Raw genomic sequence first — 21,919 nt, 5'->3', positions numbered from 1 at the left:
TTCCTTCCTTGGTTTGTTTTATTTGGCAACACTTTACTGCTTAACCCCATCACAATCGAAAATCTCCGTAGGCAAATGTTTTGATTTGTTTACATTTCTTGATTTATGATTTGAAATACCCACAACGGCAATTCCATCCCTCTTCCTCATGACTTATGGCAAATGTAACCGCGTGGCTATTTGCGTGTATATATACATATTTGCCGATTGTTAATATCGGCATATAAATGGAGTGTACTTGTCTTCTATTCGGGCTCCATGGTCCCGTTTTATTTTAACCAATATCAGAAATATCAACTAAACAGAACTACGTTTGATAGGGTCAAGCGTCCAGTATTGTAATCTTGTGTGTGTAAATTCATATTGATACTGGTAAAAAATCCGAAAATGGTTTTTAAAAAGTATCAATATAGTTCATTTATTGTTAAAATTTGTTCGTAACGCGTTTGACCGTTTTTGTTATTTATAAGACAGATTTTTAATCAGAAGCTGTTTCGTTTTTCGCATAAAAATAAATGAATCACATCTTGACAAAACCCTAAAATATTTCTGAAAGTAACTGTTTCTACTAATATCATATTCCCTTGTCTAACACCTCCTGTACAGCAAGTTATAATTCATGTGTAGCATTCTTTTGATCAAACAACTTTGTTCAAAACAAGCATATACTAGGTACTTATTTTCCAAAATGGCCTCGTCGCAAACCGATGGTGTCTTCTATTATACTTGTCCACTTTCTGTTTTCTAACGAATTCGATCTACTGAAGTGGGCATAAAATATTTGCAATTGAACGACTTACAGTCTGTCTTTTTAACTCGTGTATGATTTCAACACAAATGAAAAATGATTAAATCAATGCCCATATTATGGCATCAAACATGCCAAAACTGAAATCAAATACAATTGATAAACTACTATATACGTAAAATCCCTGATCATTCTGATCTTAAAATTAGTATCAGGTATATATTGCTTTTAAATTAATAGTATTGACCGGCTTCACAATCACTTTAATAGTCTTGGTTCCAAGTCCTCTTTCTTCAGAAAAAAACATGTTATACAAATTAGTTTTATATGTTGTTTAAGGAGAATGTCTATTGCTAATGAAAAGTGCCTTGGCCACATCGCGGCTCTTTCGAATTTGCTTAATTCAAAATTATAAAAACAGACGGCTATTATATATTGCAAATTCAGTAAAAATGTAATGTTTTGATATAAGGAGAAACATTCTCGTGGATATGACTTATCTCATGATGTGCTTCAAATTGACATATGACCTTAATTATTTTAGGGTCAAAGTCAAGCCTATTTCAAGTTCATAATGAAAGTTACCCGAACATTTGATTGTTCCTGTATTACTGTTGATTCTTTTGTATCTATGTGTAGTTTGTGTCAAACAGTGGCGGCAAAATTGCAAATTGTATGGTCCTACATTTTAAATAACATTTTAACGTAAAGGTTTTAGAATTTATTTTTTTACATTACGTGTATTTACTCTCTTATTTCTACGGAATTTAGGCACAACCTTACCCATAATGCCTTTTAAAAGGTCCAAAATGTTAAATGTACTCGTTAAAAATGTGTGTATGTGGGGGGGGGGGGGGGGGTTCGCTGATACACCATTTCCAAATACTACATAAGTGATATGGAGTCAATAGCTCTCCTTAATTGACCTTTTGATTGGTGGTGGTCAATAAATGTAATGATGCATCAACCTTTGTATTAAACCATTCATTCGGATAAAAGCTTATGTATAATTTATAGTTTTATAAATACTTTATATTGTTATGCAATTAAATATGCGCTTATATATTTGATTTAATTTGTTTATGTAAAAATATAAGTGATGTTTTATGTGATTTTAATACAGTTTTGTCATGTATATGCCATATCACGTATTATTGCTTTTTAATGCTAAGTACGGAGTGTCTGTTGTTTGTGTATGCACATCAGCGCTAAAACAGCTTCCAATAATATGAAATTTGACACAAACATATTCATAATGAAAACAATAGAGCAAAACTAAGCATATACGATAAGAACGTGTGTCTGTGATACTGTTCCGTACGTGTATAATATACCAGGTACAGTTATATCATTAAATGTACACAAACGACACAAACCCATGCACAGTTCTTTAAAACGCTTATTGTAAACAGTGTAAATAGTCGGTGCGGTTAATACTCGAGTTAATAATTGCGCATAACTGACGAAAACCTGAACTCGAGTTCACAATTCAGCAGTGCATTGATGTGGAATTAATACATAAACTGCATAATAATGAATTACATTTTATCATATTTATACATGCGTTTCATTTAATTCATTTAAGCGTCTATTTACATGCGATCGAAAACAAGCACCTCTAACTCATTTCGCCTAGCGTGCTCCAATCGCACTCCAAACGTTTCCTTTTGTAGAGCATTTCTGTTCGTGGGACGGTCATTTGTTTGTGATCACCACAGCGTTGTTCATCAAACACAGGACTCCTGTAATAAATGACGCGATACCTAATTCAAATGTTCAGATAAAGTGATCTTAACTCGTTTAAAACATTTGCATACTCATCCACTTAACTACTTATTGAGTCATATTCAATAGATGAAAAGAATATTGAACTATTACAAATGTGTATATTTATTTCGAATAAATAACCGGAATACTATGCACAATGCACTTACATATGTCGTGCCAGACTTTACTTGGTGAAGAATCACTTCTGGCGGCATGCTAACTTTGTTACGCCGTCATGTCGTTGCTCACCATGCCATTTTAACTTATTCCCACGGCCAAAAATTGACATCAGAAATAGAATTGACCTTAGAAGTAGAATAAATATATAAAGTAATTAAAATTTTCACTCCTCACTTATAATGAAATGCCAGCATGCATTTGTCATTTTAGGTATACTACGTACGTTTGCCTCATTAAAATGCCAACATGTGTTTGCCAAATTTGAAATTCTTCAGAAAATGCATTTTTATACAAATTACACCGACCCAAATATTCTTATAACAAAAAACAGTTATTGAACAATTGAAAACAATGTGGAATTTTATCTAAATCTGTGACAATTTAATACTAGCTATTTGCGTTCGCATTCCTTGACAATTTTTGTATCGAAAGACTATGAAAACAAGAACGGTGACCAGTACACCGATCGAAAGACAAAAAAAATGCTTTTTGGCGCTATGTCACTCTAACGAACTATACAAAACTTCGTGGCCCTGAGCCGTAAATGTCTGATGCTGGCGGTAGTTACAAGTCCAGCAAATCGACGGCGGTGTTGGAAGTTGGCATTTCCTGTAGCTTTTCAGATCAATGATTATATTTATCTCACTATTATAATCTTTGTTTTTCTGCTTTAAATGCACCATTGTTATCACACTTTTCAGGTTCCATCTGTGGGATTATAATAGCATGACGCCGTACTTGCCGTACTTATTTTGGTTTATTCTTGCCTTCGGGAAATAGTACATGCTTAAACGTGTTCCGTTGATGAAATTCTTTAACGTAACGCTTATAGTGTTTTTTTTCCTACTGGATGTACAAGTGCACTTTCCGCAAGACATATATTCCTATTTTAATTAATTTTAACAATCCTTTTAAAGCGACAGTCCGCAAATCGGGCAAATTAGCCATGAAAAAAAAATAAAATTCATCTATGTGTTGATAAGCATTCCTGACTGACGAATCCAAAAAATTTTTGGTTCAAATCGACCTAGAAATGAGTTTTTCGTGTCATTTTCAATGTCTCTTCTTAACTATCGGCCCCCGAGAGTTAACGGTTATATAAATAGAAAAAACAGTGGGATTCCAAAGTTCTTGCGCATGCGCAGGGCGATACTATTTCCCGGTCTCTCCTCGTAAAATCCGGTCTCATCCAGTCTCATAATTCCCGGTTCATAACTTTTGGCCCCAGGCAACGGATTGTGTTGCTGATGTTTATAACACGATTTTGACAATCTTATTTGTTTTTATATGTAACAAAATGGTATCAAATATATAAACATTATGTCTTAATTTATGCAATTTGTTATAGGTATACACTATTTATGCAATTCGTGTTAAAGGTGTAGAGAAAGATGCGATGCAGTACAAATGCTCATGTTTTTTGCATAAAAGATTGAGGACGGCTAGAGTATGAAGTAACTTAGAATTGCACCTTTTAAATTATGTTATGTTATGTTATTGTTCTTCCTTTTATGTTTACACCCCCCCCCCCCCCCCGACATAAAATTTTTTAAGCATAAATGATTACAATTGAAAAATTCCATGTTTGCATATCCGACTCATATCTGATTTACATGTAGTCAAGCATTGTTATTTTTTGTATTACTATTATCAATAGTATACTTATAACTGAATTTAATATGAAAAAAAACACACACTCAATGTGTTTGTTATTCATGACATTAATTTCAGTACATGTGCATATTTCATGTTTTTATCTTTGCCTAAATGTATTTTATGTTTTATTGATATAAAATTTGAAATAAATAGTGACATAATTATCATCAAATATCTAATGTTTTAATCAACTGTAATCTTTTGTAATCCTATTACCCCCCGCGGTCATTAACACCTTTTTGATCACGCCCGATAGCTACTATAAAACAGAGACCGGAGGAGACCGGGACCGGGAAATAGTATCGCCCCCAAGAGTAGTCGGAAAAACCGTAGACCTACTTTCTCTTTTGCCGTCTAAAAATAGCAACTTTCGGCAATTTTCAATTTGTTAAATCTAAGTTATTAAAGCGATTTTTTAAAAAATAATTGCGGTTCAGTCGGTCTGAAACAATGTGGAACTTATTAAAAACTTTTGAAATACGGTTACTTTTGCGGACTGTCGCTTTAAAAGCATTATTAAATATACCCTTACAGTTAGAAAAATATTTGTTCGATATATGAGAATATCAATGTACGAGTATTTCATGCATAATTCTTGTATTCCATATGCTATGTCTCTCAAAGAGCGAACTCCTCGACAAGCATCTTTTTTTTCCGTTACGGCTACTCCATATATATTATTAATTGAACATATAATACGTTAATTGTTTAAATATGCTGAATACTTCACAAAATGGATCTATAGCAAAATAGTAAGACATACCGCTTACCACTCGGGGAGACCGGGGTTCGATTACCCATTAAATTATAACTCATTTTATTTTTTCTATTAGTTTTTGGGCAACAGCAACCCCCCCCCCCCAACCAAACACACACACGCAAACTATCTTTGAAATATTTATCATAACGCATAACTGTCTTCTTCATTGCTGATTTTGCTGCATTTCAAACACGAGGACGGGTATGTGTATCCGAACAGTGTTAAACTGATGATGTTAAATGATGATCATCTTGCTTTTTTGATGAATACTCCTACGGATAAAATCATGGTCTCATTTCTTGCAGGAAATTGAAACACAAGTCCAAAAATTTCTGGTTACATTCATACGGATGTCTTAAATGTGTAGTTGACATAAACGCGTGTGACTTTGTCAGAAATGTAAAACGCTGAGGTCGGCAAGTAAGAATATTGCAGTTTATGTCGTGTACCACAATCAACTACTAGTCACTAGAATGGTAACCATTGAATGGAGTTTAATTAAAATCCATATCTTAGTTTTCAAGTTATGGTTCGGACAAGGAAAAATGAAAACGGCAATAACTCTGTGTTTTAACTCGGGTAAAATAGAGTAATAATTCGTGTACACGGTACTTCCTCTCATTGTATTTTTTCCTTTGTATGCAGTTTAATTAGATTCAATCAATCAGTTTTTAAGTTATGATCCGGACAAAAAGACATAATAACTGTTATTTGCTGACATAGAGGAATGGTTCTTACATACTGCAATTCCTCTTATAGTGTTTTATCATTGTATCACAAGATGTGCTAATTAACAAAAAGTACAGGTATTACATGGCAGATTTAAAAGAATTATCATATGTGGTAAACAAAATCTAGCTTTACGTAGTCATAAACCCACATCTGCCACTGCGATACGTTCGTTAAGCACCATAAGAAGAGTAAAAACTAATCTAAGGTAAACCATGACCACCGGTAGATTATTTGGGCTTAGTTGGTTCAACGTGATCGAGACATAATCACTTATTTTGTTGAAGATGTGTTTGTGTGCCCTAACCCCTACTGATAATCAGCAAAGGTGGAGAAGTATATCGATGATGTAATCTTGTCCGAACTTCCAACTTATTATAGATGGAACTTTTTGATAGTGTGGATGCAATGCAATAGATATATACAACCTTAGATCTTTGTTGAAAAAAAAACTATCGGTGTTATCATTGTGTCACTGCAATCAAAGAACTCTTGGCATTGTGATATTTGAGTTATTGATCGGATAACAACCTATTAAAATGAATAGGTGCAATTTCCTTGTCACGGCTAACCTTCTTTTGAAACTTATGTGAGCTTGTCTAAGTCTTGTTTAAGTGAATGCTAACATACAATATCTTTGGTAAAGATTACATGACCTTGATTAAAAATCAAAAGAAATCATTTACTTGTCGGCCAAATTCAGATATAATTTGGGTACAAGGACGCCTTTTTAAAATATAATTAAGATAATTTAAATTGTGAAAGGCAGCTGTGCCCTTTAAATCTAAAATTGAAAAGAGTCTCCTATTTTTCATGAACATTATTTTGTGAAAATTTAATGCCTTTGCTAAGTCGTATTGGATTCATTAATCTGAGAGTATAGTATTGCTAAATGTCAAGTACATCTATAAATTAATGACTTTGAATAACTGAAATTGATGTATGCGCTTATTAAATCTACGAGCAATACATATCGCAAAATACGAGTGCCCGTAATTTACTTAGTTCAATACGGCCATTTTCTAATCGTCACGTCATAACATATAAAATATGATCACTGTTATAGAGGCGTCAAAAAATTTGTTTACTACCCAATACTATTTACCTCTCAATTTGAAGTTTGATTGGCTCTTAAACAAGGACGACGATGAACCAATCCAGTATCAAATAAATCAGTCTGATCTTAAACATTACCACATAAACTGAGATCATTGGACGAAAGACAGAACTGAACAATAGTTGCAACTGGAGGAAATAAAAATGGATGTGCTTTATTTTCAGTTCTTCCTCTATTGTATTGCAGTCTCTAGATTTGTACATTGTCAAGTGGGTACAACTGGTAAGAATATTCGTTTTATTATTATATTAATGGAAGATATTTTGAAGTGTTTGTTTGTATCTTTCTATTTACGATTATCTGATATATTTATAATTAATTAAATTATTCGCTGTTATTTTATCCACTTTAATCTACTTAACTTTTATTATGTAATATTCATAAATGTCATATTCATGAGCTAACTTTAGTCAATTTTGTTATAGTTTATGGTCATTATTTATAAAACTGGGTAATTGTTCTTTGCTAACAAGTTCGGCTTTTTTATGATTGTAGCGACAAATTTGCAAAACCGATTTCTCTCTTGTCACGGCAAATATATGATAGATTCATGAACAGCTGATGTTCCAATGCAAATGTTTCATTTACCTAGTGTTCAGTAAACTGAATAGTACGGTAGCGCCCAATACATGTCAACATGACGCATTCTTTTGTGTCCATCATCCAACTCGCAAGAAAAAGGGTACCAAAACGACATTTCCTTTCTCTCCAGCGCACGAATAATAGTAATTATTGTTCTGGCGTGTTGTCGGAGCAAAGACACACCAACAAGAACCAATAATAAAATATGTGCGCCAAAACGCATCAACTTATAAATCAGTTTGAACTAGTCAACGACCATTTACAAACATCGCATGCTTATTAATGAATCAAGTCGGAATAACAGTAATACAAAACAATCATACAAATTGCGACTGAAAACGGGTTATACAAAGACAATTATATGCTCGCCTGAAAGCCATTTCTGAAAGCGAATTTCAAATCGCATGCTCTTTTCTATGACACTCATGAGGTACATTTTTATTCACTTTCTTAATAGGTCACGGAGTATTTGCAATCTAGGATTGCCTCTATAATTAGCATGAACAAAACACGAATTTTATAAATTACATGGACCAATATTTATATGTTTGCAAGAGACTTATGTTGCGTCTATATGTCGACTATTTGCCCATGGGGCGAATTTCTCCCGGTGGCAGATAAAACCACATGGGCATATTTGCCCTGGAAAGTGTTTTTGACTAGTTTATATTGCATTTGAGAAAAATTGTATGCTTTTAATAAATTTCATGCAAATATTTGTGTTAAAATGGAAATAAATAATGGTGATATTAATAACGTTTAATATTCATATCTGTTTTAAAACCACTCGAAATCACTTAGCGATATAATGATGCAGTAATTTTGGGAATCAATACGAAATTGATTTCTCTTTCAAAATAATTATTGTCCAATTACCAGGAAAATAACTGAACTTGCTCATTTTTGTTTAATTCAAAATTTGTTTCAAAAATATGTTTAAAATTGATAAATGCCAAAGTATCATCTGAAACAGGGGCTCGAAAGCTTTAAGTTAAAAACAATGTACATTAAAAGATTTAGCACTCAGTTTTAATAGCTTATTAGTCTCAATGAAAGATCAAAAACCCAAACTATCAAGATAGTTTTAACAATGCTTGTATAACATGTCGTTTCTTTATTTGTTTCATTTGTCAATTACTTTTATAAAACCCTGTCAAAAATGAAATACCGCCGCTTGGAAAACAACTACTGCGTTTAAGTGACATGAAATTCCCGACCTCCACACTTGGGGCAAATTTGTCCCCGCGGATAAATTTACCCCTCGGTATTTGCGTGTATATGCACATGTTTTCCACCGGGGGAGGGGAACAACATACAATTGGCGCATCAGTGTATTCTATTCGGGCTTCTTGGTTCCGTTTTTCCTTTATACCCGCTAAACAAGAAGAAACTAAACAGACTGTCTTCACTTTTTTATCCTGTCACTTGCACACACATCGATCCAATAACAAGGTTATCTATATTCAGTCGGTCATGTGACCGCAAAAACGGACTTCTTTTCTATTCTGAAATGTCGGAGGAAAACAGTGCTCAAAAATCTTTTTTACTATCATCCGCCAACAACCGACTTCAACAATCATTAACCCAGAAACTTTCATAACTTTGTATGTTAATGATATTTGTAAAGGATATCAGCCGAAATATCTACCTATATCATAATATCATCCTAAGTAGCAGGATGAATAGAGAAATATCTCGACAACGGAATTTATCGATAAATTTCACCTCTTTGCCCGATAATCTTTCTCTATATATCACACTAACCTAGTTTTCTCATTATTGGGTCAAGCATACAGATTTTTGGGAATTTGCTAAATGAGCTTTTATTCTTAGATGTTTTAAGATATATAACTCAGAACAGGAATTAATGTCTAGGGTTAGACAGATTTTAAGTCAGAACATGCTTCGTATTTCGTATCATTTTCTTTTACCTTTTTGAACACATATTGAACAATCCTTGAAGTATGCGTGAAGCACTCGCATTTCACTTAGGCGACCCAGGTTCGATTTTCGACCAGGGCGCATGTGAGTTTGGCTTGTGGACACCAAGCTGGAGAAGTTGGTCTCTTCTGGGTTCTCCGGTTTCTCTAACAACACAAGACCACAGTCACGAAAGATATCGTGCCAACGATAGGGATTAATATAATGTTGTAATAGCTCGTTTCACAATCGTTGCAAAATAAATAGGTTTGAATTAATAAACTTTTGGTATGTATAATAAGCTCGATTTTATAAACCAGGAATGTTCTAAACGTGCCAGCAGTCGTAGCTTTCAAGTAACGCACATACAAAAGACTTAACAGTCAGTGCACATTGACCCCAAATCAAAGGCCAAGAAGATCGGGAAATAATTGTTTGTTTTTTGTGGCATAATACCACACATAATGATTTGTTAAAACGTTATGATATACCTTTTGTCACATTATGATTCCAAAAAAGATAACATAATCAAACACAAAACAACTTGGTTAACACAAACGATAAACATGCAAAGTTTTCTTTCATAAAAAACAGTAACATGAGAGTAATGAAACTCCAATATTTACTATTCATAATGTGTCTGTCACGTGTTGATATACAATACATGCACACCTTTAATCGCTTGAAATATTTTTAGTCCACGGACTTCTAGAATTGATAATAATTGAAAGAGAAGTCAGGGAACATCCTTGACGAACTCCTCGCATTGTGCTACATCTATGCAATATCTAAACATTATGAGAAATTCTAGAGAAAATATTTGTGTATAATGTTTTTACCCATTTCAAAAAAGTATTTTTGAAACCAAACATAGCAAGAATGTACCATATGAAAGCCAATTATTTGGTATTAAACGTCTTTTTAAAATTCAAAAACAAGATGGCTCCTTGCATTTGATAGAGATCAGCGAAATCTATAATGTCTTATATTGAAACTTATGTTTTTACCTTTTATATATCCTTGTTGGTCTTAATAAGTATTGTTGGTAAAACAGATTGTAAACGTTTTGTAAGTATTTTGGTATTTAGGACGGCGCTTTAAGTTTAAGAGAAATGGCCATATGGTTTGTCACAAAAAAAATCACATAAGTCATTTCTTGAAGTTAACAGAAATAAATTTGTATATATATAATGTAAATATCTAAATATATATATTATATTATATATAAGCGCTTTGCGTTGTATATAGAACATTTCTAGTGCAATTATGTTAGACTTTAATAGTTTAAAAGTACATGTTTATGATCAGAGCATGTAGCAATACCAAACATATATAAACATTGAAGCCATACTTCACACTGTTATTAATGAAATATGTTAAGCATCATTACCTTTCCGGTACTTATAAAAGGCAAACATTTTTTAAAAAGACCATAGCAAGAACCGTACCCGCGGTGAACCATGCCCGTTATGTTTTATAATAGTATGATCATGTTTATTGATTATTTTAGAGGCTGTACGATATTTCACACATGAAAATGCAATATAGTTCGAACTCCGACAGTGTAATATAATTCTTATATCATATAATGCAATGCAATATGCTTAAACACAGTGCAATATCATCTGTTTTACCAACGTTTAATAAACAACTAACATTTATATCTTTGGAAAAGCAATAAAACCGTGCAATATTTCTTAATCTCACTTGGATAATGCAATATGTTTAAACACAGTGTAATATTTCCCTGATGATAACGTATTATATATGTCGATAGTACGTATTCTTATGTTACATATTTTACTTTAGAATATTAGTTGATTTATGTGTCTAACAATTAGAACATCATCAACTAACTATCTCCTTTGTTATGTTAGGCATCAATGTTTAATTAAATAACTTTAATCAAAAATGATCAAATATGAAGTTTTCTTCTTTTCATTCAGGGATCGTTTTGTTGGAATTTCACATACCTCGTCATAAAGCTCCGAGTACCAACTCATAACAGCAATGGTTTTAGACAACCCTTTTAAATCCCTTCAAAATAACAATTATTATTAACAGGTATCGTGGCTCTTGTAAAATGATATTCAATCCATTGGACACAATCATCAAAAATAGTTGATTCATTTTGGTACAACTTGTATAGGTTAGACAAGATCTGGTTTTTAGTTATACTGTTAAAAGATAAAGTGTTTGGTATAATTCTTACTGATTAAAGTATTTACAGAGGTGTGAATGTTTGACGATACCAATATAACAAAAATAAGATATGAATTAGATGTTGTATAGAACAATTTAAACGCATAAGTAGCTTTGCACTGCCTTTTTGCGTAGACAATATACATATATAACCTTCCAACTCCACCAAACCCCGATCGTCCTTACATAGAAAATACATCTTTTCGTTCTAACCGATTTATGAGTGTTAAATTATATCAATCGATTGAGATATATACCAAATAATGCCAGATGTCGACATATTGCATACCAGCCTCTCGAGCCCCGCAAACTCCACAAAGACTCATTTAATACCCACATACCAAACATGGAAGTTGCAGCATCCACTTAAATAACATAAACGTAATATAAAACTTTTTAAAACGCAATATCCTTCTACTGAATATTAATACTTTAAACGTACTCATTTTTATATATATTGTTATGTATAAATAGATGTAGCGTCCCAGCATACAAACCTTAGTACTAAATCGAGCGTGGCTCCCAATTCCTGTTGTCTGATATAGGTCGTATTCAATGGTTTTGCCAAAATATTTGAAAATGCTTGCACCACATTTATTTAAGACACAGAAACTGAATTTTAAAATGTTTTATATAATTATGTCTAAAAACCTCTCAAAGAGTCCGGAATTAGGCATTTGGACAGTACAAAGTGCTAGGCCGCGCCCACTTATCTCCCTCATTACGATATATTGAATTAGTTTTAGTACAAGTGATGACGTTGCTTATTCGTGTAGTGTTTTTGACATCGCGCCCAGGTTCAAATTTCTTTGATCTAAGCCACTATCTTAATTAACAATACCATTGTTATTTATCTTTATTAAAATAGCATATTGTTCAATATAAAAATAAAGTAATTAGTAGTAAATCTGTTCAGCCTTTCATTGATAATTAACATATAAAACTTACAAACAATATAGTACCACCCAATACAGTTTACTTCTCAATTTGAAATATGATTGGTTCTGAAACATGGAAGACCATGAACCAATCCAGTATCGAATACATCTATGTGATCTTAAACCGTAATATAAACTGAGATCACGGGACGGAAGACAAAACCAAACATTAGTTTCAAGTGGTGGAAGTAAAATGGATGTACTATATTTTCAGTTCTTCCTCTATTTGCTTGCAGTCTCTAGATTTGTACACTGTCAAGTGGGTACAACAGGTAGGAACTTTCGTTTATTATCTTTTTGAAAGATAATTAAAAGTGTTTGTTTATATCTGTCTATTTACGTCTTTCTCTTTCAAATGTTTGATTAATTAAATTGTTCAATATTATTTTACATACCTTTATCTTCTTTACTTATATTGTGTGATATTTATAAATGTTATTTAAAAATCAATTTAAGTCATTTTTTATTGTTTTCGTTATTATTTATAAAACTGGGTAATTGTTCTTTGTATATAAAGTGTTTATATTTACGCTGCCAGCTGCTGATGTTTTGCTAGGTGAATCATTTAATGACAATTGTTGTAGCGACAAGTTCACAAAATTTATGACTCTCTTGTCCTATAAAATATATGAAAGGTTCATGAACAGCTGACGTTCCAATGAAATTTTGTTATAACGCCTTTATGTGTTTCGTTGATCAGGCAACTTGCAAGGAAAAAAGGGCGTCAACATGACATTTCAATTCTCGCCAGCAAGAAAAGTATAGTCATAACATACCCCTAAATGCTATGAGGCGAAAAATTGTTGTGGTGTATTGTCGTTAGTATTATTCACGAAAGCATCAAATAATGAAATAACGTACTCCTATCAACGGCAGGATACAAGCATCACATGCTAATGAATGATTCAAATAGTATATACTATTACTTAACATCGACCAGGTACGAACACCACAGGCTATAATTCAATCTAGTCGGAACAACAGTGCTACGATGCAATCATGCATATTTCGCCGAAAAACAGTTAATACAAAGACTGCCATTTGTCAAAGTTTGTCGAAAAAAGAATTCCCGAGTAAATGCATTATAGAATTGCCTCTAGAATTACCAAGAACAAAACAATAAGAAGTTTGTTAGAGACTTATGTAAAGTCTATATGCCGAACAATTGCCCTTATAATTTATCTAAAGAGATTTATTGAAATAGAGGAAATGGAATATGTTTGATTAAAAGACAATACTTTGTGTTTAAGAGTTCATAAGGAATAAATATAAAGCTCATATAACAAACGTATAACTTACATTTCTTTATTTTACACAACTCTTATAAAGTAGCCTCCATCGTTTGGCTCTCCATTTTCATAGCATATGAATCTCAACGGAAGACCAAATTAGGCAAACTTGAAATTAAAGGTTTAAAAGGTTTCAGTCAGCCAGGATATTAAAATAAACGTTTGAAAGAATGCATACATTTTTTGTATAACAATAGATTTTCATTATTTTTGTCAACTCTTCATGATTGTAAACCCTTGCCAAAACAACCTCGGATGGAAATCAATTATTGTGTTTACATGATATGATATATCACTCGGGTAAAATCTCCCTGTTGGTATTTGATTTTGCACCTTTTTCCCCTTTCAAGTTGTTAACAGTCAAGCATCGAGTATTCAAATTGTGTGTGTAAATTAAACTTTTTTTAAAAGTTCAAATAAGGGAAATACGTCATTTTCGCCGTAAAACATTAGGAAAGGGGTTAAACGTTAAGTGTAACGAAAGATATTGGGCCAGGAACTGTTTTGTTGTTGTTTTTTTCGATTGCTCAGTACCCTTTTCTAAAACCTTGTATATAGAACATATTAAAATTTAATAGTTTGGTATTTAGTAAAAATTGATGTCATCAAACAGGTTTCTTCGAAACGAGCCAATGAGCCGACTCGGCAGATGGAGTTTTTTTTTTATTTTACATAAAGACGCATAGACTAGTTAAAATGCATTTCGAAAATTTCCCCGTTTTTTGTTTATATTTATTTATTTCAGTTGAACGGCATAAAGTCTTTGTTTCCAACTTCGGTTTGATTTCAAGACAAATGAAAAATACACCGTTCACTCTGGGTTATTTGAAAAGGATCAGGTTCAAATCGCTTTGGAAATAAAACTCAAGGCCGACTGACATATGACATATGACTTCTCTTAACCTTTTTGGCATTTTTAACCCTCAGTTAGGAAAAAATGAATTTAACATTTACCGTCGATAATAATATTGTACATATTTTAACTAAAACTTATTTAGTTGAATGGTGTCTTAAACTAAATTATCATACTTACGCAGTTAGTTTTAATACATATTTCATTTGGAAGCTTAATTATATGTATTTGCAGAAAGGGGATATAGTAAGACAAGTATTGACAGATTTAATCGTCGCGCCCACATCTGCCTCATTATGATATTTTGAGTCAGTTTTAGTATAAGTGATGACGTTGCTTATTCCGATACATTTCTGTTTAATAAAGAATCGTGGTTCTATCAAACCTTATCGGAGTCTCATAATGAAATATGCATTTTTTTTCTTTTATTTATAAGCCCTTAGACTTTAAGGCAATTAACCATTACTTCGCCAAAAATATTAATCGCATCAGATTGCTGAAAATGCATTGCTTATTAATGTGGTGTTTTTGACATCTCGCCCAGGTTCACATTGCTTTTATCTAAGACACTATATTAATAAACAATGCTATTGCCATTTATCTTTATGATTATAACATATTGTTCAATATAAAAATAAAGTAATTAGTAATAAATCTTTCCAACCTTGTATTGATAATTAATATATTAAACTTACAAACAATATCACCAATGTGAAATTCAAATATCTATAGCGTACAGGGTTTTCATATAGTGCTCTTTGTTCACTTGAAATAAGATAGACTGTGAACACGTAATTAAAATCAGCCAAAACAGTATGCGACCGTGATTTGATTGATTATTCTGTGAAACTCTGATTCAAGATTGGTTATTTCATTGTTGAGTGTTGTGTGGTGTGTTTTGTTCAATTTCGGATGAAGAAATTGTTCAATTCTAAAAGTTCTGATTTCATTTGCTAAAGTAAGACTTAAACATATAACATTCGACATGTATAGTCAAGTACAGTCTGTCGTAATTTAGTCACATACTAGACGGTTATAATACTAGTATACTTTGGTGCTGTGTAGACACATCGACATCGTATCCAAGAATGTATAATTGCAACGCAGATGTTAATAATTTGTACTTCACGTACAGTTCTGACACGAACTTTTCGTCAGCATTCATATATCACTGGTTTACCGCAAAAATTGGCCCATTCCAGGACAAAAACAAACAACAAAAGAAAGGTTGTCAAAACGGTCAATCTGTTAGAGTGCAGCTTTAAGGGCCTTCCAACAAAGCTTAAAATGTATCAAAGTTCCATTTCGTTTCTGATTTCGAGGTTCAATATTTAGCAAGCATTGTATACGTACATGCATACCCTTTGCAGTAGGTGAAAGTAGTCTTTTACGAAAGAAGATTTAAGCAAATTTTCAATACAAAACATGCTATTGTTTTACGGAAAAGTATTTAAACGAGATGAATATGTTTTTGTGTCAAAATATTAAAGACCACCCTATCAAGAACTTGTATTTTAACTCAAACAATGGATTGAAAACTACCTGATAATAATGATAATTTTAGCATTTTAAAGAGGTGATTAGTAAAGTAGTATTATAATTAGTTGATTAATATTAACCAGCTTGTGAGTAATGAGTATCATATTACAAGAATATAGACGCTTTAAATGAGTTGTGCACAAAGAAGTATACGGGCCTTAAAGATGAGGATAATCATATTTACGACCATTGTTCTTGACAATACTTAAAATGCAAATACCAACATTCTTAAATCAAACTAAGTAATCAACTAATTTTGGTTGCATATTTTTATATATGCTTATCTTTATTAACATAGTTTTTGCCAGTTTCTAAATAACATCTGTCTAAATGTACGTGTCTACTTCACTTAAAATTTGACCTTTTTATGAAACAAAGGAAACCTTGAGCATGTCTTGTACTCATAACATATGAATTACGTCAACATTCAACAGGTGAACGACAAAACTCAACATGGTGCGACTGAGGAATATAATATAATGTGTTTTTACCAGTTCTTGCTATACATGATTCTGTTATCCAGATTTATACATGGTCAAGTGGGAACAGCAAGTAAAACAGTGTTTCTTTTTAATTGGTTTATTTATTGATTTATCTATGTATTGATTTATTTTTTCATTGATTGATTTAATATTTTATTTTATTCATATTTCACTTATATTTCTCCATATATCATGTATGTTTCTCCATATATTACCTATACATTATTTATGTTTTTAACATCTATGTGTGCATTCATTTCTTTACTAATGTAGCTCTGATTATATTGGTTCGTGCTTTAGTGTTACTCTCTTTGATGTGTTAAGCTCGCCTTCCTACAATATTCATTATCCAAATATTTTGACAAGTCAATTACATACGTGCTTTGTTTGATATCTTTATATTATTTATATATAGTTTATAATATTGAATACAAAATTTAGATATAAATAACTCGCTTATTTACGTATAAATATGTGTCCTTATAGTTATATTCATTCCATATAGGGCCATCTTATCATCGAACGTACGAAAAATATATCGTAATGTCAAGAATTTCGGGTTGATATTGTCATGAAATGAATTGAAAGCTTAACTTGCAAATAAAAAAGAAACACTTTGTTTTCCGTTTTCAATCATAAAATTTGTTTCGAAATAGATATCAATAATGGTTGATGATAATGTATCATAATTATATAAGCCGGTATATTCCGTATATCAAAATAATCGGTGTTTAATTTTCATATTGATCAACGTCTGTGTTGTTTAAACTTATGATTGAATAGCCACCATAATGATCGTTTATATTACAGATGTAACATTTAAGGTTGAGGGTAATAAGTATCCTACTGTAACGTTTCTCCCATAGATAGCTCGGACACGCTACCTTAAATTAAACTATAAACCTTTTCTCGGACTGCATTGTCCCAAAAATTAAGTATGAAATTAATATTATATACACGTGATTGACAATGATTGCTCACAAAACCGAATGATTAGAAATAATTGGTATGGTTCAAGAATCAACGTTCAATTATCCCAAAAGCAAGAATGAACAAACAGAAACACTACAACAACTATGCTATAACTTCAAACAGGACCAGCATACAAAACGCTTATAAACCAATCACAATATATCAGCGAAACCCACAGTCCTAAATGTATAGCTTTTACGGGGAATCAAACCATTGACCCTGTTCCGTCTGTATCGCAATGATCCAGGCTTACTAAGAGGCCAAAAAGAAACCCCACGGATGTCCAAACCTGGAAACTAGAAGCTGTAGCGCAATGCTTCACTTTAATTCTCCTAGCCTCCAATAGTTCAGAACCCGCCCTAAACAGTACAAAAAGATACTTCAAAGCTTCTCTATATATTATTAACTTGATGTTCTCACATCGGCGTCGAGACACGAACTAACTATTTCTATGCATTTCGCTTCTTATATACCCTAACATCACGTGACCAAAATGGAATGGTCCATTCTTAACAAACTCTAAGGGTGAAACCATTACATATAACTAACGTTACAGAGTAGGGGTGTCAAGTTAATCAAACATACGAAAACGTAGAAAACTATTAAGAATACAACTTATTCGTATCAATTAATCATTTACTAGCTAAATTTAGACATTTAATACTAAAACCATAACATTGTTATTAAATACACGAAATCATCATAAAGAAGTCATAGCGATAAAGCGAAAATCAAATACTCTATAAAATTCACTAAAACAGAAATGATTATTTTCCGGGCTCCGGACTACATGATTCCATGAACATTACACTACCACAAATAAAGACGCTTTAAATGAATTGTAGTTTGCTGTAATAAGTATACGGGCATTGCAAATGTGGATAATCATCTTAATGACCATTCAAGTCTTGTTGACAAGATGACACAAACGTTTACCACAAACACCTTTAGTTCGCCATAACTGAACTCAGTGCATGAATACAGTGAATGCTTGATATGTATCACTCAAAGTTTCAATACATATATGTACATTCATAGTGTGACCATCAGACATTTTATCTTCCATCTCACAGAGTCTTCAGTTTGTGAACATATAACTGATTTAGATTGAATGTGTTTGCTGATGTTATGATAACACGGATGTGATGACACCAATGTTTCAATGTGTATCCTAAGTTTTAACATTTAGAAGAGTGTTTTGTCAAGGACAGTAATGTCAGGTGCGTCCAGGTTCCCTGGTTCATTGTTCAGGGTATTAAACATCCTCGATTCGATGAATATAAATACGATTAACTGATTGTGCTCCAAATTTACTGAATCTGGACCTTGAGATTTTGAAGTTAATTTGCAAGTTTGTATGACTGGTTTGCACGTTACTTTATAAAACAAATTGTTGACGATGGCTTCAATGCGGCTTTTACCTTTGTTGTTAGTCTTATTGATATGCGTTGGAACATTTGTGATGTTTTAATCACAAAACTCGGTTTAAGTATATTTATGGCCATGATATTTGTGCCTGATGTCTTGTTGTGTTCCTTGTTGAGTGTTTTGGCATTTTTTCGTGTGACTTACGACAGGTTAAAAGCAGAAAAAAATCCCAATGCTGGGCTTCTCCATGTCGTTTTTTTGTAATTTCAGATCAGTTCTCATTGTTACACTTATGCATCAGTCAAGTGTAACCACGACCTCCTCAGGTCCATGTGTAAACCAGAAATAGCGGGGGAAATGAGCCGTGTTTTTACCTTCCATGTGGCCCGAAGTGCAAAGTGAATAAGGTGGTTTTGTTTTTGTGCCGAATATAGCAGAGAATGGGACTTATTTAGGTACCCCGGGTTGCGGGAGCATTTGGCGGAGATTTTACCAGCAGTTTGTCTCCGCAGTGCGTGGATTTTCACCCGGGATTGGCTGGACCGAGAGTCAAAGTCCCCGCTATTCCCCGTACCTGGTGAGGAGTGGTTACAACTGTCTGGTGCATACGAAGCACATCAAAGTCATCTGAATTGTCACGACGAAAATACGAATTACCGTAGGCTAACACTTTCGCTTCTTGATCGAAACCAAAACGTTTCGTTCAACTCATAAATAATTCAAATATCACACAGATTGTGGGCCAGCTCCATCTCTGACGGATGGCTCGGCAACAGCCACCTCTTTGACTGCGATCTCTTTTACGTGTGACAACGGGTTTGACCTGGTAGGCACGGCCACCATTAATTGTTTGGATCCAACTGGCTGGGAGACGGGACCCTCATGTCGTACGATACTTTCTCAAATAAATTTAATTTGCCTTAGGATAAATCTGTTTTCTTGAGTGGGAATTTGAAACACCTGCAATGTGTATTCGGATGTACCACTACTGTTATATAGTTTGTACTAATTTCTATTAGCGCGATTTTGACAAAAGCTTATATCAAATTTATTCACACTCCAGTCCGTTTCCTGAGTTATGTATAAATAAGTATGGCCTCAATTTTAAGAGGCCATGAGAACGTACGTATATTTGGTATGGTACCTACAACCTCTAAAGGCGACCGCTTATATCACAATGTCAATCTCACCATATTGTCTAAATACAGATGTAATGTAGTACTTATATGGCTGAAAAAATGTTAGTTAAAATAGTTTTCAAGCATACTCTTATTTCTTATATTTTCTATCAAAGTAAAAACAAAAACCAAAGTACCATTTCAATAAATTATTTGATACAATTCTCTTATTAGAATGTCCAGCGCTCACGGCTCCAACAAACGGAGGAGTTGACAAAACCTCCGGAACAACAGCTGTGGGTGGAATAGCAACTTACACGTGCGATGCCACCTTCACGCTTTCGGGCACCGCCACGAGGACTTGCGTGAGTGGCACCGGATGGGATGGTTCAGCGCCTACCTGCGTCGCTAGCACAAACGGTATGAATTGTTCTGTTCGGTATAACAAGTATATGCTAAGATTTGTTACATGTTAAAGTCAGCAAGAAAACTGAATTTGGAATGATTGCAACAGCTTCGATATAGTTTGTTGATATTGAAGAAGCCGATGCGTTATACAATGATTGTATTATAAGTCTAAAGACTTGTGTGTGTGATTATTGGGGTTAATTAATGTGCGTCTCAAATGTGTATGTGTGCATGATGATTTTGCTTCAATGAGTTTTGCTGTTTTCACTTCCTTGCATTTCTTTCAAATTCTAATATTTATGCAAAAAGCTACAGAAACAAGCTCACTAGCCTAATTTTTAAACATAAACACGGTTTAGTGGCACTAAGTCTTTTTTTACAGACTGTGAGTCCTTAGTCAATTCCTCCAACGGGCAGGTAGCTGCACCGGCAACAACAGAGGGATCGATGGGAATTTATAGCTGCAACAGTGGCTACACGTTAGTCGGTAGTAGTTCCCGCGCGTGTGGAGCGTCTGGCTGGAGCGGTTCTGAACCAACTTGTCAGCAAGGTAAGGAAGCTATTTGTTCGTAATTTTACCACTTTATGCAAAGTTCCACCAGTGTGAGAAACGTTTAATTTTATGAAGAGTTTGTCTTGTTTTTATAAGATTTGACCACTTATTGGCGTCTACACATGGTTTGACCAGTTTCAGAAACATTTGACAAGTTTCGGCGAACTTGATATTTTTAAGCAACATTTTTGCATTAATATGAAATGTTTAAAATAAAAAAGTATATATTTTATTCATATACCGGAAATGTTGTTTTAGAAAAGGTATGTTTGTTGTTCTTTGAACGTTCTGTTGTATTTCCAGATTCTAAGGCGGATGCACTGGTGTTTTCCACTTGGTTGGCTGTAGCTTCATCAATGTTGATCATTGCCATGCTCTAGTTTTTTTAAGATTTAATAATTGAAAATGACGGTTTTAATGAGGATATTTCTGTGAGGCTCCTTTCATGACAAAACGATTGTTTTAATTTGAAATTGGCATCGTGCCTTAGATGGGGGGGGGGGAATTTAAAAGTATTTCAAACAACGAAGACAATGTTGGCAATATATCTTTATTGAATGCGATCAAAATGATACATGTTTGTCCTGCGTCGGATTTCAATTGTACCTTGTATCTTCAGTTAATTAGAAATTCCATAACTTATCAAATATATAATAAAAAACTATGTGTCTTGATATGAACACGTACTAGAAATCACCAGTAACAATTATCCCAAGTTATCATCGCTGATTCGAATGT

The 21,919-nt window shown here is 33.3% G+C and overlaps 1 protein-coding gene across 1 annotated transcript; it reads left to right on the top strand.

Annotated features, from left to right (window-relative positions):
• Positions 1 to 18,947: 18,947 nt before the first annotated feature.
• Positions 18,948 to 21,561, top strand: LOC128237874 (E-selectin-like). Its single transcript, XM_052953454.1, has 5 exons — positions 18,948 to 18,954; positions 19,837 to 19,989; positions 20,455 to 20,640; positions 21,011 to 21,178; positions 21,485 to 21,561. Exons 1-5 carry the CDS (start codon positions 18,948 to 18,950, stop codon positions 21,559 to 21,561), a joined length of 591 nt encoding a protein of 196 aa, XP_052809414.1.
• Positions 21,562 to 21,919: the final 358 nt, after the last annotated feature.

The sequence above is a fragment of the Mya arenaria genome, chromosome 6 (assembly GCF_026914265.1).
Source record: "Mya arenaria isolate MELC-2E11 chromosome 6, ASM2691426v1".
NCBI lineage: Eukaryota > Metazoa > Mollusca > Bivalvia > Myida > Myidae > Mya > Mya arenaria.
This window is presented reverse-complemented; position numbering and strand designations above follow the sequence as displayed.